The sequence below is a fragment of the Stegodyphus dumicola genome, chromosome 3 (assembly GCF_044657685.1).
Source record: "Stegodyphus dumicola isolate Sdum_Otavi_A_Nest chromosome 3, ASM4465768v1".
NCBI lineage: Eukaryota > Metazoa > Arthropoda > Arachnida > Araneae > Eresidae > Stegodyphus > Stegodyphus dumicola.
Window position 1 is genome coordinate 22,987,918 of NC_140770.1, and position 16,138 is coordinate 23,004,055.

Sequence of the window (16,138 nt, forward strand, 5' to 3'; positions counted from 1 at the left end):
GCAACAACTTAAACTATTATGACACTTTTAATTGCACAAGAGGCCCTTGCTTTTACAACTGCATTTATTTGTCGAACACTTCCTTTTGGAATGGCAGCATGTACATATATACTCCTCTCTTTTCGACCTACACCAGAGCATATCTGTGATTGTCGACGTACACGGTGAGGGTCCGAATGTACAAGAATGTAAAGAAATATTCGATCTTTCACCGACGTATTTGGTGAATGTTGACATTCTCCGGTGAAAGTCGACATTCTCGAATTTCGGTCTTTCACGGTAACATATACAATCCATAAATAAAAAATAATAACTCAGCTTGTCATTAATTTTTTCAATTCATTTTAATCTCATTTCAAATTCAAACTGTCCAATGAATACTGGAGTCGGAGTCGACCTGTTTTTAGCGACACCAGCTGCGACTCCTTTTACCCCAAAATCTGCCCAACTCCGACTCTACAGCCCTGAATTCTATGCCTCAAAATCTCCTTCGATCCGCGAATGTTGACTTTTTTCCCCTTAGTGATAAAATTACTACCTTAGTTCTGTAATCATAAAATTATTTTACTTCCATAAGTGCTGTGATTTTTATGTAGGCGGTGCACCATATGTATCTAATGTTGCATCAATAAAAGTTATAACGCATATAATGTTGTAATAATAGTAATGAGTAATTGAATAAATTATCTGTTATGAATTTTCTAATGATCTAACATCAAAGTACTGGTTAACGATACTTTGAAAAGTGTCCAGCTTTTCACTTGGAATAAACAATGAAATGAATAACTCTGCATCGATGCAATAGTGGGTCATTCGACCATAACTATCACTTACTAGGAATCGCATAGTGGTACCGGGTTAAAAATTTTCGACATCGATGTCCTTGGCGAAAGGTCAAAATGTCGATGCTCTCGTAATCGGTGCTTTCGATAACGAAACTAGCGTGGGATTGATTCGTAAAGAAGTCACTTGCACAACTCCTTCTAATAACCCCAACTGAGGCGAGTGTAACATAAAAGTAGTTGCATGTGTTTCTTGTCGTAGATTTCGAAACAAAATTTACTTCAGATCTTCTTTGGCCTTGGAATGAATTCCAGTTGTACATTAAACTTGATTTCGTGAAACAATTCGGAAATGTGTTGGCAATCAATAAAGAGTGAAACTAAAGTTCATAGTTGAAAACAGTAGTTCATAATAGTAGTTCTTGGGAGTGTTTTACCTATATGGATTTAAAAAGAATTTTAAAATATATTTTGAAAAAAAAATGCAGTAGGTTAATATGACAAAGAAAAGTGGGATTTTTTCCCGTTATAGGATAAAAAAGGACGTGCCAAAGGATTTTCTGGATAACAAATTACATTATGGTACTAAACGTATATATTAGATTTATAGCATTGTTCTAAAATGGGTATTTTGACAGAAAATCGGACTTTTTCTGAAATAACGTACCATTTTTTTTTTTTCCATATTTCGAGTCTGCGACTCAAATTATGCCAAACTGCCAAGTTTTGCAAAAATCGCACGAGTAGTTTTTAAAAAATTAGTTTAGCTTAAATTCTTAAAATTTAAGCTCCACCATGTTAATTGAATTTGGTATATTTGTATTAATATACTTTTTTTATAAAGCTAACTTGATTCTTCCTTTCACAATTCGAAATGTTGGTTCATTCCAAATAAAATTCACCAATTTTTTTTATTTATTTTTAAAATTTGTACTTTTAAATAATTTTTATAAATTTTTCGGAAAACTTTTTGAATTATAACCTATACCACTTTTACCATCATCAGAAAGTAAATATATTTCTAAGCATACCTACAGAAAATTAGAGTTTTTTTATTCAAAATTTCCTAAGATAACGTGAATTTAAATATTCGCGCGTTTTGAAATTTCGCATATTTACTTATAAACGATAATAACGCCAAATGTGGTTTACCTACTTTGTTAAAATTATTTGAAAGTATGAAGGACGGCATTTTTTCCACTCGTGTACAATGAAAGGAAAGGAAAATAGGTTGCTATAAATTAAGAAGTTCGCCAAGTGAATTATTCTTGGCGAAAACTGAAAAAAAAAAATGTGCCATGATAAATTTTCAAATTTCTCCGTAAAATTTTAACCAAAAATTACAAAATTTGATATCTAGGAAAATTTTGAATCATAGAATCGAAATACGGGGGGGGGAGTGTTATAATAATTCAGAAAAAGTCCGATTTTGTGTCAAAATACCTACGTCACAATAATGCGATATCTAAATCTAATATTTATCCTATTTATCCTAAGGCGCGCTTTCGAAACATGGAAACCGCATGTTAAATATCGACAATTGGTCCAGTAGAACGGGAGATATAGAACTGCCCCTCACCACTTTGTTTTTTGCACGTTGCATATCATTTAACTTCAGTTTATGCAAATCCATATAAAGGTATCAAAATGAAATTAAAAATCCCTTTGATTAGCCAGCACTTTTGCCTGCTTGTCGTCTTTAAACTGAATATGATGTTCTTTTTTCGTGTTTCACAACAGTTATAATCATTTAGAAGTTTTTCAAAGTTATTCTGTTTTAGTTTTCCGTTTATTGAAAAAATTAGCATGAAAGATATATTTGTTTAGAAAACTTTTACTACTATGTTGTTCTATTATAAAAAAAAAAAAAAAAATCTGAAACGTTTTGGTAAATACCCCAGGACAATATACTATAAAGGGTGCGATGTTTACAAAGGCTAGTGAAGAGATTCAAGCTGTAGAATGTCTTGTGATCTATAATAACATTGCTCTGCCACTAACTTTATTGGGGGGGGGGGGATCTGAAAGCTTTCAGATTTTACATTACGCCCAAAGGGGCGTTTTTTTTAACGTTGTTTGTTACCTTTATTTATTAAATATCATGTGCTTCGAGATATCATGTCTTCTGTATTCGAGATGTAGTTACGTAAACAGGACATCCTAAGGACATCTTGGGTAACGTGGGCAAGAAGTCTAATATTTAAAGCATTAGAATATCAGCGCTTCCTGAAGATGCAGTAAGCATATGCGACTCTTCATACGTGACTCACAGTAAGAGAATCTCAAATCTAACCCAACTTTTAAGATCTAGAGATAGTTGTGTTTAATTAAATATAAAAAATAATTCGTCTTAAATATTATCTGATCTTTCCGCTCGGAGGTCTTGAAAGCAACTGATTGATTTGATGCAATGATTACTGTAGCGTAACTAACGAGCCATTTCTTTTCAGGAGCGTCTGGATAATCTTGCTTTCACATCGTTCCCGGAGGATTACCTACCCTACACCTCCGCTTATCACCAGCAGGGCGGTCGCGAGGGCAGCAAGGCGCCCCCTTACCTCGTGTGGGAGGAGCGCCGAAGTAGGCGGAGCCGGAAGCGGCGTCGAGGATGTTGTAGCACAGCAGCACTTGTCTCTGCCGTTGCTCTCATTGTTGCGGCCATCTTGGCCGTTGTTGCCATATCCGTATATCTTGGAGGTAAGACTGATATTTCTTTCAAAGATATAATCAAGATAAATTGTTCGTATCCACCTATACTGGTTTAGCCTAAACGCTTTCACATTTTCGATAGCAAGAAGAGTTTTAATAAGCCCGGCTGAAATACTTTCATGGTTAGGAAATGAATATATCTTAGTTTACATTGGCTAAGTTCAGGAAGGGATGGGGCTACTAGGAATTTTGGAAATTTCCCGCGGCGAGGATGGCTGTATGTCTGTCTGCCTTATCTCTAAAGTTGTCGACTCCTTTATGCAAGACGGCGATAGTTTGCCAAGGCATAAGCCGTGAGAGAGATGCTATGATAAAAAGCTACCGGCACCTCGACGAAAAGTGCTTTCTCCAAGTTATAAAATGAACCTCATAATGGTGCCGGTACTTTGATGGGGGATTAATAAAGATGCTCCGATACAAAAGTACCAGCATCTCTACGGAAGTTGCTTTCTTCAAGCTGTACACTGAACTTTGTGATGGTGTCGGTTTTAAAAGAGTGTAGACGCCTTTATTCCTGAGCATCCTTGGCAAACAGTAGCCCACTTGTTTAAAGGTACCGGCACCTTTACGATGGAGATTTTGCCAAGACTGAAACCATCATAAGAGTACGGCACTTTGATGGAAGTTGCCTTCTCCAAGTTCTAAATTGAACTTTAACAGGCTGCAGTCATCTTTATGCAGGTCTGTGACTATTCACTAAAATGAAGACCCGCTCATGGGCGCCCGTCATGTTGATGAAGGTTGTATTCTTCGTGGACTTCATAAGAGTGCCGGGCTCGTGTCTTGATGAACAATGGTTAACTTGCAAAAGATGCCCGCATATTTATTCAAAACATTAACTTTTGACTGAGGTCTTCATATAAATGTCCCACATCTTGATAAAGTTTATATTCTTCATGCCATATATATTGAACATCATGAGGGTGCCGGATAGGTTTTGGTCTTAATGCTGAGGCACCCTCGTGCTTTGGTCAACAATGGTCATCTAGCATAGAGGTGTCAGCACTTTTTGCAAATTGGCCGTACTGGTTAGATCACCCCTATCCTTACCTGTCTGTTACAAATGTTCTATATATGCTCTTCTTGTAACACAACAGTAGTCCTCTCAAGTGGTTGATGGTAAAAAAAGAGGGGCGGGAGAACCTCGGACCACCCCCCGGGGTGTTCTCCCTCAAAATTGGGGTGGAAAGTTTAACAGTTAGCTATGTTCAGCAATACCTCAATTACCTGTGGTACTACGGAGGCACTGACCTAGCTTCTACCTGTACCTGTAACACAACAGATATCAATCCGACAGTCAGATTCTTCAAAAGAAGACACGAAGATCTCAGCATGCGCATGTCAGAAGTGAAGTAGCTGTTGTGATGTATTATTTAAGAACCTACAGGAAAAGGGGGAATAAGAACTTAATCCTTAAGGTATCCTCACGAGAAGTAGGATTTCTTGGTGGCCAACATCCCAGAGCCATCCCCTGTGATCTGTTGGACAGCCCGCTCAACGCCGAGTTAGATTATCTATCCATATTGCGTTGTAAAATGATTCCTCATAACAATAACGAAATCTATTTTTGCTTGTTTAAACACATACACTGTGTCTGATTAGTTGCCATATTGTTAGAGGGATGTCAAGACTGTCTTTTGACATCATGAAGACTAACGAAAGGAGAGAATGTTCCAAACTTTTGGACTTTCTCTATAAAATGGTACTAAGTACTTCCCGATAAAAGCCATCAGCATTTCATCTGTTTATTTCTTTCATGCTAAACCTGTGTAAAATTATGCTCCATAATTTCGAAGACTGAAAACTAAACAGTTCGGAGCACAGTTGATAAATATCTGGGGTTCAATATGAGTGAACAGTAGTTCTCGCAGTCTGATAATCTCGTATTTATTTCTCAGAAGTCATCAATCTTATCAGCACTTAAGGATTCAAAACGAAGTTGCTGTGGAAAGTATATTAGTCAGCATTTGTTCACTATTATTTATTGACAGGAAGCTTTTAGTAGACATTTTACCTTAGCGTAAAGCAAGTAGCTTAAAAAAGAATACTCAATGGAGTAAAAGTCAGATAATGCAGCATTCAGTAGTTCGAACACCCTCAAATCCGGCTTCATTTCAGCGAAATTCCTGCCGTAAGATGGCGCTACTAGCATTTCATGTGATCATCTGGCGTGCGGCTAGTGAAGTTCTAAATGCAATTGTAAAATTTGTTGAAAAAATATAATATTGAAGAGATACTCAATATTCTTATTATATCTATATATATATGTAATAATAAAATTCTACAGTCAAGAATACAATAGTTAGAATTTTAAGCTACTTGCTTAAAATTCTAACTGTATGTTCTTTTCATTTTTTAATGGTGACGGTCTCTTATTTGAAAATACGTGGAATTAAATTCACAGCCCCGTAGTCAAGTTGTTTTTCCCGCCTTTTCTACACATACAGTTATACAATGTTCTGAAAATATTTAATGCGAACTGGATTGGTTGACGTCATTTCTTTGAAGCTCCGCCTTTCCAGAGGCTACAAAAAGACTCGCAAAGGAATATTGGGAGTCTTTTCTTTAATGTAACGATGCAATAAACCTCATACAAAAAGTTATTAATAAATCTTTTTTTATTTACTCCGGATATTTGATTTTGTAACTGCTATTTCTCCTGACCAATAATAAATGGATCCTGTTTTTTAAACTTATAGTCTGATAATTTAAGCTACGACTACATCTATGATTCTTCACCAATCTATTTATTCCGGACAAAAGCTGGTACATCACACACACACATATATATATATATATTTCCTTTTTTCTTTTTTTAAGAGAAAGTTTTGAAGTAGATAGGCATTCGAATGTTATTTGAAAAGACTTCATTGGCAGTAAGGTAGATTTTAAAGGAAAACAGTGATCATTATAAATTTAATTGATTAAATGCATGAACAGAATCACTACATGCAATGCTTTTCCATCCCGAGGTACATTCAATAGCTCGAGAAAAAATTCTTTTTCACGGTATTAACAATTTTAATCGGATAATCTGATATCTATAAGATCCAGAATGTGTGGGACATTTTGTTACCTAGTTCTGCGTCTGTTATCTGGTTATCAATAAAAATTGCCACGTTTTAAGCGGAACCGCTTAACAGCTTTTGATCTCTTAAATAAATATTGCTACTTTAAAAATTATGACCATTGTTACAATAAAAACAAGCAAGCCAACCCCCCCCCCTCCCAAAAGAAAAAGAAAGGGAAAAAGAAGAAAAAAAATGTCAGGCTTTCAGATTTTATATTACACACAAATGAGCATTTTTTTTTTACATTTTGTATTTTACCTTTATTTATTAAACATCATGTTCTTTGCATTTAAACAAAATAAAATTCAATTCAGCAGCAGTATCACTACTATTTAATTAAATGTTTTATCAAAATATTTAAAAACAACATATCTTTAAACTCTCCGATAGACAGTCTTGCGCGCTGGAGATAAAATGTGTATTCTGTACAGTGCTATTGCTCGCTTTGAAATTGTTGAGTATGTTAATCAAAAATTCGTTAAAGATTTAAAAAGTGTGAAATAGATAATAAAAAAAATTCAAAATTCTGGCTTGCTGGTGCCATATTCGAGTAGAAGATTACATTATTCATAATTTGATGGCTCTAGATACCGTCGTTTTTTTAACACAATGCAAGAAGCATACCTACATTCATGCACATTCTCCTTTATTTAATTTCTTGTAAAATAATGCAGGGCGATAATATTTGGTGACAACAATTTGAAAAGTGATTCTTCGAGAATCCCTTCTGAGCTAACACATTTGGACTAAAAATTCGAAGACAATGCAAATACGTAAGCACCAAGAAAAATAAGTCAAATATGCAGTTTTTAAAAAATATTTCGCAATATTTCATTGCATAATAACACTACTTACCGTATACTAAAGTAGCATTAATTAGCGCAACTACATATAACGTTTATTATTCAGATATAACGTTTCTCTTTTCTTTAAATGGAGTAAATATAGGAGTAATTTCATAACTGAAATCCATCTTGCTTAATTCTAAATCTCTTCTGCGATAACTTTTGCCGAAGAAAGTTCCTGCCTGTACTTTTATTTCAGAGAAAATAAAACAAGTATGTTAATATATTGTTATTTTGAATAGTTTTTAATTTAACTGAAGTCTGATAAATAGTTCACCTATTGCTTTTATTTTTATCGGGTCAGTTCATAAGTTCGTGCGCATTAAGTGTATGCGTGGAATTCACGATGACGCATTTACTAAAACAATACAATTTTGATCCTGTTGAAACTTGTCATCGTTTGTCTAACATATTATTCGGTTCATCACCAACTTTCGTAAATATCGAACACATTTTAGTACCCATAGAAGATGAGTATAGATAATCAGTACAAACGTGCTAGGCTACATTTTTTATTTCTGTGTGGTGAATCTGACAGGTTTGCAGGGTTGGTGTTGGTGTGTTGAGTTATGGCAAAGCACACAAGGGCTATCTGCCTAAGAGGAGGGATGCCTTCGTGGAGGACTTTCTAAGCGAAACTGGCTCGTATACACGTTACACATGGGGAAAACCACGAAAACGCCCATGCAGCCAGCCCGTTCGCGGGATTCGAACCTCGGACCGAACTACCAGTGTTCAGCGACTTTACCGCTCGGCCGCTGGTGGGCCAGGTTTGCGGGGATAAAAATTAATAGTGTACATGGTGAACACACTATTACTGTAAGGACTGCTCAGAAATGGTTAAAAAAATTTAAAGTTGGAAAAAGCAGCATGGATGATGTACCCCGTTTCAGGACGTTTTGAACTGTTAGAAGCAAATCAAAGGATTTATTCAGCAGTTTATGGTGAACAACTTTGCCGTCTAAACTCAGAATTGATCAAAAAACGCAAAAAATTGGTGATTATCAAGAAAGTGTTGTTTCATTGTGACAACTCTACACCGCATACGGCTCGAACAGCATTGCAAAAAATGAGTGAATTCAATTGGGAGCTTTTGCCATATCCTGCTTACTCCCCAGATATTGCCCCAAGTGATTTTCACTTATTTAGTGCCTTACAAAATTTTTTACTGGGAAAAAAAATTAAATTCTTAACAGGATGTAGACCATGAACTTTCAAGTTTTTTTTTTTTTTTTTTTTTTTTGCATCAAAACCAGAGTCTTTCTACAGCAATGGCATAAAAAGCTGCCTGTAAGATGGCGAGACATTGTAGATAATGGAGGATAATATATAAATGATTAAAATATTAAATTGTGTTTTTTTATGTTATTTAAAAATTTACCAAAAAGTGCGCACGAATTTATGGACTGACCCAATATTAACTTAAGGGGCCTCATACACCTTAAACCTCTCATGATCTTCGAATATGTGACTGTTGCAAGAATTTGGATATTTTATTTATTTTAAAAGCAATTACTTCCAACCTTTTATAGCTGACTACATAATATAGCTGCTTTGGAAACTAGTAACCAGAAAGTTTGTGTTGCCACCAATATTTTTGTAATTTAATCCTCTTTGTGACAAAATATTTCGCCGTGTTTCCACCTTGCGCGCATGATATTTTAAAAATGGCTAATGGTACATACTTGAAATTGGGTGGAATTCTTTGTATGGGCACTACTTTCTAACTGAACCAACAATTTGATGAATATTTTAATATTGAAAAATTTTATGGACGAAAACATTACAAATTTTGTTAATAAAATACATTTTACATACTCCACTCAAAATAAAATAAAAATTTAACATGAAATTTTTAGAATTTTAGGTTCACAGTAGTTTCCAAATTTTATAAAAGCTATATATTAAATATGGAATCAAATTTTGAAACAGAATGTTTTAAACGGTGCGCGCAAGTTGGAAACATTTCGAAAAATGTTGTCTCAAAGCGGGTTAAATTATAAAAATATTTGTGGCAACACAAACTTTCTGATTACTATTTCAGAAAGCAGCTATATTATGTAGCCAGCTGTAGAAAGTTGGTAGTAATTGCTTTTAAAATAAATAAGTTATCCCAATTCTCGCAACAGTCACCTATTCAAACATCTTACGGGTTTTAAGGTGTATGAGTCCCCTTAACTAAATTTTTACTAACTTTTTTAAAAACTAGAATTCCTAATAGTTTTATTTATGTTGTAATATTCTAGTTAAAAATTAACTTTAGTTTACTGGCTAGATCCGTACTTCAGCTATGAAGCGCTATTCGCTAAGTTGATACTGTATCAATGACAAGACTGAAGGGTGTAAAAGACCCTTTTATTCAACTCAAAAAGGAATCTCCTAGCGGCATTTCTGGTGCTTTCAAACTTAGCAAGTACTTTTGGCTGCTACTCGAAACAGAATTTTAAATTTAAAACTAAGTTAAATAATTAATCGAAGCTGCACAGATACAATTAACGCAAGTTGGCTATTAGCCCTACCACCGACGTAGATAAACCGGCAATTAATATGCACGGTCGTAAAATAGCGAGCTTAAATCAGCGAAACAAGGTGGCCGAACATCAGAACACGCTCCGTCTGAAGTAACTCAGACACCAGCTTAAATAGTATCTTTCTACTCTACTTTGCAGCCCACTAGCGGCCGAGCGGTAAAGTCGCTGAACACTGGTAGTTCGGTCTGAGGTTCGAATCCCGCGAACGGGCTGGCTGCATGGGTGTTTTCGTGGTTTTCCTTATGTGTAACGTGTATACGAGCCAATTTCCCTTAGAAAGTCCTCCACGAAGGCATCCCTCCCCTTAGGCAGATAGCCCTCGAGGCTCGAGGCGTAATTAAATAACCTAACCTAATCTACTTTGCATAACAAGCGAATGTGAAATATCATTCTGGCAAGAAACGGGAATGAGGGAAGCTAGAAAAGAGAAGTAATTGAACAAAAACTGGTTAGTTTAAAAACTAAATGATTCTTTACAATGTTAAAAATAACACTGAATTCTGAAATTTGCTGTTTCAGCAAAACTTTCTTACAAAGCATTTTAAAACCATGCTTTGAGTTCCCCCCCCCCAAGTTTATACTCATACCTTTTTTATATATAATGCAACATATGTTTGATTATGTTATATTCAAAAAAATTTCATTTGATTGTTGCATTATGTTTGTAATAATTTTTACCACTTTCACTCGACGCACAAATATTCATTTTAATGGATGCCAAAAAATTTAACTCGAGACATAAAATTTCGAGTTTAGCATATCTTCGAGTGGAAGCTTGAATACTGTTGTATGAGCTTTCGAAGCTTTAGCACGAAGGCGTCTTTCCAACATTTACATTCGAGAACTTGTCATACATAACTCTACTAGTATCGATATGTTTAAAACAAAAAGTTTAAAACCAAAAATTTAAAACATAAATAAATAAAATTAAATAAATTTAAAAAAAAAAAAATCTGAAATGTTTCAGATTTTAAATTACGTTCAAAGGGGCGTTTTTTAACATTTTGTGTGTTACCTTTCTTTATTAAATATCATGTTCCTCGCACTTAAACCATAAGATCCAGTGCAACAGCAATATCGCAAAATAGTTTTAAAACGAGCATATCTTTAGAATTTCCGATACAGAGACTCACGCGCTGGAGATAAAAATGTTTTTTCTGCACAACGTTGCCATTGCTCGCTTTGAAATCCTTGAGTTTGTTAATCAAAAATTCGTCAAAGTTTTAAAAAATAGGAAATCGATCATAAAACAAATTTCAAATTTCAAATTGGGTCTTCCACATGCTCATATTCGTTGGAGGATTACGTTATTCAAAATTCGATGACTCTATGACCGTTGTTTTATCACAATACGAGAAATATACACACATTTATGCAGATTTTTCATTATTTAATTTCTTCAAATATAATGCAGGACTCTAACATTTTGTGGCAACAGTTTGAAAAGTGAACCGACATTTATGAGTCCGACGCAAAATGCCAAAACGAAACTAATAGTCCTTCGGGATTCAAATCCCTTTGGACTTAAAAAAAAAAAAAAAAAAAAAAATCGTTAGATATTTTAATTATATTAATTTTCAACCACACTAGGAATGAATTTGGAAAATGGATACTGTGGAAACTGAATTACTATTCCATCCTAGACAGACAAAGTAAACAGATGTTTTGTTTTGCGCCCGATAAGTCTTTCTGCCCGCAGGGCGAAAACTAACCTTAGGTGCGAGGGAAAGGTAAATAAAAGGAGGGAGATTTTGTTTTGAGAGAAAAATGATTTCGGATTTCTTGATACGAAATAGTTAAAGGCAGGTAAAAAATTTGGGTTAAAAAATTATGGCCCAGACAAAATAAAAATTAGAAAAATGAGATACATTCTAATGACCTCATTGATTACGTGACTTATGTATACCTTTTGTAAACAAACAATGCAGATGACGTCACGTGACTTGTGTACAGCTAATGCAAACAAGCAAGGTCATTCTTCCTCTTCTTCTATTGCGGAACGTATCTCATTATGGAGCCAAGTAAGAAAAGTACTAAAATATTTATTCCTCTGCGGTTATAGTTTGGATCCTAAATCCTCCGCATATAGTAACCTGTTTTCAGTTTTTTCTCTCTTTATCTCGTCTGCGATCAGCCGGCAACTGGGAGCCCTTCAACTTTCTCCCCGCACAAAGACTTCTACGCAACTAAATTCTGGTTTGGTAGATTGATTGTCCGAGCATATCAAGGCATTGGGGGAGGGGTATGGCGAGAGTGGGACGTAAGGCAATAATTCCAGAATTTTGTTTCAGAAGGAGAATCATTTCTGCAGAACAAATTTTGTGGTACAATAGAAAGCGATGCAGTAAAGTGAAATATATGTAGTTCTCCATTTAATAGTATGGAACATACCAGTGAAGACACGCTTACATTTTCTCAGAGAATGGGGAAACAAGTTGTAAAATCCATTATTTTCATCAAAACCTATATCATTTTTGTAATCTTTAGAATATTATAAAGGTAACTACAAAATGTTAATTTCAAAATCTAATATTTATGAACTATGAATATAAATGATTTTTTTCAATGCACGAGAATGAAAGACAAAAGTGAAAGCACAGTCTTGAGTTTTATGGAAACTAAGTGTTACATTGTGTCATTTTGTATGTACACTGCGCTTAAAAAAATAAATAAATAAATAAATAAATAAATAAATAAATAAATAAATCTGAAATATTTCAGATTTTAAATTACGTCCAAAGGGGCGTTTTTTAACATTTTGTGTGTTACCTTTCTTTATTAAATATCATGTTCCTCGCACTTAAACCATAAGATCCAGTGCAACAGCAATATCGCAAAATAGTTTTAAAACGAGCATATCTTTAGAATTTCCGATACAGAGACTCACGCGCTGGAGATAAAAATGTTTTTTCTGCACAACGTTGCCATTGCTCGCTTTGAAATCCTTGAGTTTGTTAATCAAAAATTCGTCAAAGTTTTAAAAAATAGGAAATCGATCATAAAACAAATTTCAAATTTCAAATTGGGTCTTCCACATGCTCATATTCGTTGGAGGATTACGTTATTCAAAATTCGATGACTCTATGTACCGTTGTTTTATCACAATACGAGAAATATACACACATTTATGCAGATTTTTCATTATTTAATTTCTTCAAATATAATGCAGGACTCTAACATTTTGTGGCAACAGTTTGAAAAGTGAACCGACATTTATGAGTCCGACGCAAAATGCCAAAACGAAACTAATAGTCCTTCGGGATTCAAATCCCTTTGGACTAAAAAAAAAAAAAGGACAGTTCAATATTTTCCGTTATACTGGCCAATTGACGAAATACAAATTGCGTTTCATGTCTCGAAAGCGCGGCTTAGGATATCTATTAGATTTATATATTGTTCTAACATATCAAATGTTGTATGATCTTAAATTCATTTAGTACGAAAACAAGTTACTACTACTTGCGCAATTGCTGCAAAGTAAGTTAATAATAATTTATTTACTAAATAATATTGATTAATTGATTATATTATCTCCTAAGTTTAATTATAGTAGGATTATCTTAAAAGAGTGAATCCATACTAGTAAGTTATATTTTGAAAGATGTTTTGAAGTAACTTGAAAGTAAAATATTAAAAATGTTTTAATGGGGACTCGAATTAAATCATGAATAACAAAATTTCAATTGTAAAAGGAATAAATTAAATGCATGTAATCATTGTCATTGATCGGAAATTAGTTGACTTTTCAAGGGGAGCAAACCAACTCCCGTTCAATGAACAATAATTAATAAATAAATACGAAGGTGTTCCGTCTTTACTCGAGTAATAAGGTTAAGCCAAACCGGCAATTCAAATCAGGCCAAATATTTCCGTGAATAGAAGGGATTATGAACCAATGCTGATATTCAAAGAACTTATTCCTATTAAACATTTTAGCCAATTCAATTTTGAGTATAAGCAATTTCTGCAGTAAATTTCGAAAATGCTATTCACGTATATCTTAGAAAATTTTGAATTAAAAACCTCTAATTTTTCGCAAGTATGCTTAAAAACACATCTGCTTTAAGATGATGGCAAAAGTTTTATAGGTTATAATTCAAAATGTTTTTGGAAAAATTTATAAAAATTATTTAAAAACACAAATTTTAGAAATAAATCGTAAAAAATGGGCCAATTTTATCTGGAATGAACCTAAATTTCGTAATGCGAAAGTAAGAAATAAAAACGTTTAATAAATAAAAGAGAAATTAATAAATATATCAAAGTCAATTAACATTGAGGAGCTAAAATTTTGAGAGTTAATTTTTTAAAAGCTACTCGTGCGACTTTTACAAAAGTTGGCAGTTTGGCGTAATTTGAGTCTTAGAATCGAAATATGTAAAAAAAATTGAGATGTTATTTCAGAAAAAGTCCGACTTTGTGTCAAAATACCTATATTAGAACAATGTTATATATAAATCTAATACATATCCTAAGTCGTGCTTTCGAGACATGAAAAGGTTTTCTGAAAGGTTTCAGAAAGGGTGTTACCTTTATTTATTAAATATCACGTTCTTTGCACTTAAACCATAAAATTCAGTTCAACAACAATGTCTGAAAAATTTTTAAAACGAGCATATCTTTAGAATTTCCGATACACAGCTCCGGGCGCTGGAGATAAAAAGGTTTTTTCGCCCCCGTAGAGTGTTGCCATTGCTCGCTTTTAAATCGTCGAGTGCGTTAATCAAAGATTCGTTAAAAGTTTACAAAATATGAAATCGATAATGAAACAAATTTCAAATTTAGGCTTTCAGATACCCATATTCGCAGTAGGATTACGTCCTTCAAAACTGGATGGCTCTGGTAGCGTTGTTTCAAAACTGGTAGCGTTGTTTTATCACAATGCGAGAAGCATACATATATTTATGCAGAACCTTCATTATTTAATTTCTTCAAATATAATGCAGGATTCTAGCATTTGGTGGCAACAAGTTGAAAAGTGATGCGCCGTTTATAGTGATTCGATGCAAAATGGCAAAACTAAAACAATAGTCCTTCAGGGAAAAAAAAGCCCTTTGGACCAAGAAAGTAAAAATTCAAGTAGAAAAGTTCACATAAAATGATGAAAGTATTTGTGTGTTCACAGTGCGTTTTGATAACAATTAATGTAAATTTTTAATTAGATATCAAGTGGTAGGAGAAGCAGCAAATTAATTGAACAAATCTTCTTTTATGTGGAAGAGGTTAAAATGAAATGCAGAGATACTTTCACATTTTCAGATTTGGAGCACTTATTACGTAAGAAATCAATTTATATCTCGTGCTGATGTTTATTGAAAATTTCTCTTGTAGCACTGTGCTCAGGTAATCAATGCATAATTTCTCTTTGATCGATTTAAAATGCAAATAAGAACCTGAGCTAGTTAACATGCGCAAAATTTCTCTTGTCAGTACGATTCCTTCTTATAGAGTTTGTATAACAGTTGAAATTCTAAAAGGTAGATTTGAAAACGCTTATGATGTTCCCCTTTTTGCGAATATTTCCTAAATTAATAAAAATTAAAAAACAAAAAAAAAAAGAGAGAGAGAGAACCCTCAAGTCCTAAATCAAGTGCGCCACCAATTGGGACGTGGTGCTGCCATCTGTTGGCCAAATAGCATACTGCAAACATACCCCTGAATTTAACAATCAAACACATGAATCATTGCCATTATTATTTTCAAAACTGACACTGTTTCAAATCAACAATAATTTTGCGGTATTATCCACTTTCCCGTGAAAAAACTGAACACTATTTTGATAAGTACTAGCTCTTGATATTAAAATAATCTTTGTATAAATGTCTGATAAACCAAAGTTTTTCGCGTTTTGACACTAAAATTCTCTGATTACTGTTATAATTTCAAACAGTATTTGAGAAGGAAAACTTAATATATTACATATTTCGATGCATATGTTTTGAGTACTTACCCAATAACGAATCTTTACGAACTAATTTATATTGTATTGTAGCTAATAAAATTGAGTAAGACGAAAGGTTTCGAAAGTCCTAGATATAATAATATAGAATGTCCCAGACAAAAAGCAAACAAAAATGGTAGTTACAAAACTTGTTACAAAATAAATATGCTAGATGCAGAAATTATAGGCAATGAAATTGTAAAACGCATTCGAATTTTTTTACGAATGATTCCATTTTTGTTGCGAGTTAAATTGTCAA

The 16,138-nt window shown here is 33.8% G+C and overlaps 1 protein-coding gene across 3 annotated transcripts in view; it reads left to right on the forward strand.

Moving 5' to 3' along the window:
• Window positions 1–16,138, forward strand: part of LOC118183464 (uncharacterized) — a 194,202-nt gene that overhangs the window by 115,176 nt on the left and 62,888 nt on the right. For all 3 annotated transcript variants that reach the window (XM_085812641.1, XM_085812644.1, XM_085812643.1), the window contains exon 2: window positions 3,233–3,479. In XM_085812641.1, coding sequence (XP_085668767.1) covers window positions 3,233–3,479 — 247 coding nt within the window. The remainder of the gene's footprint in view (window positions 1–3,232; window positions 3,480–16,138) is intronic.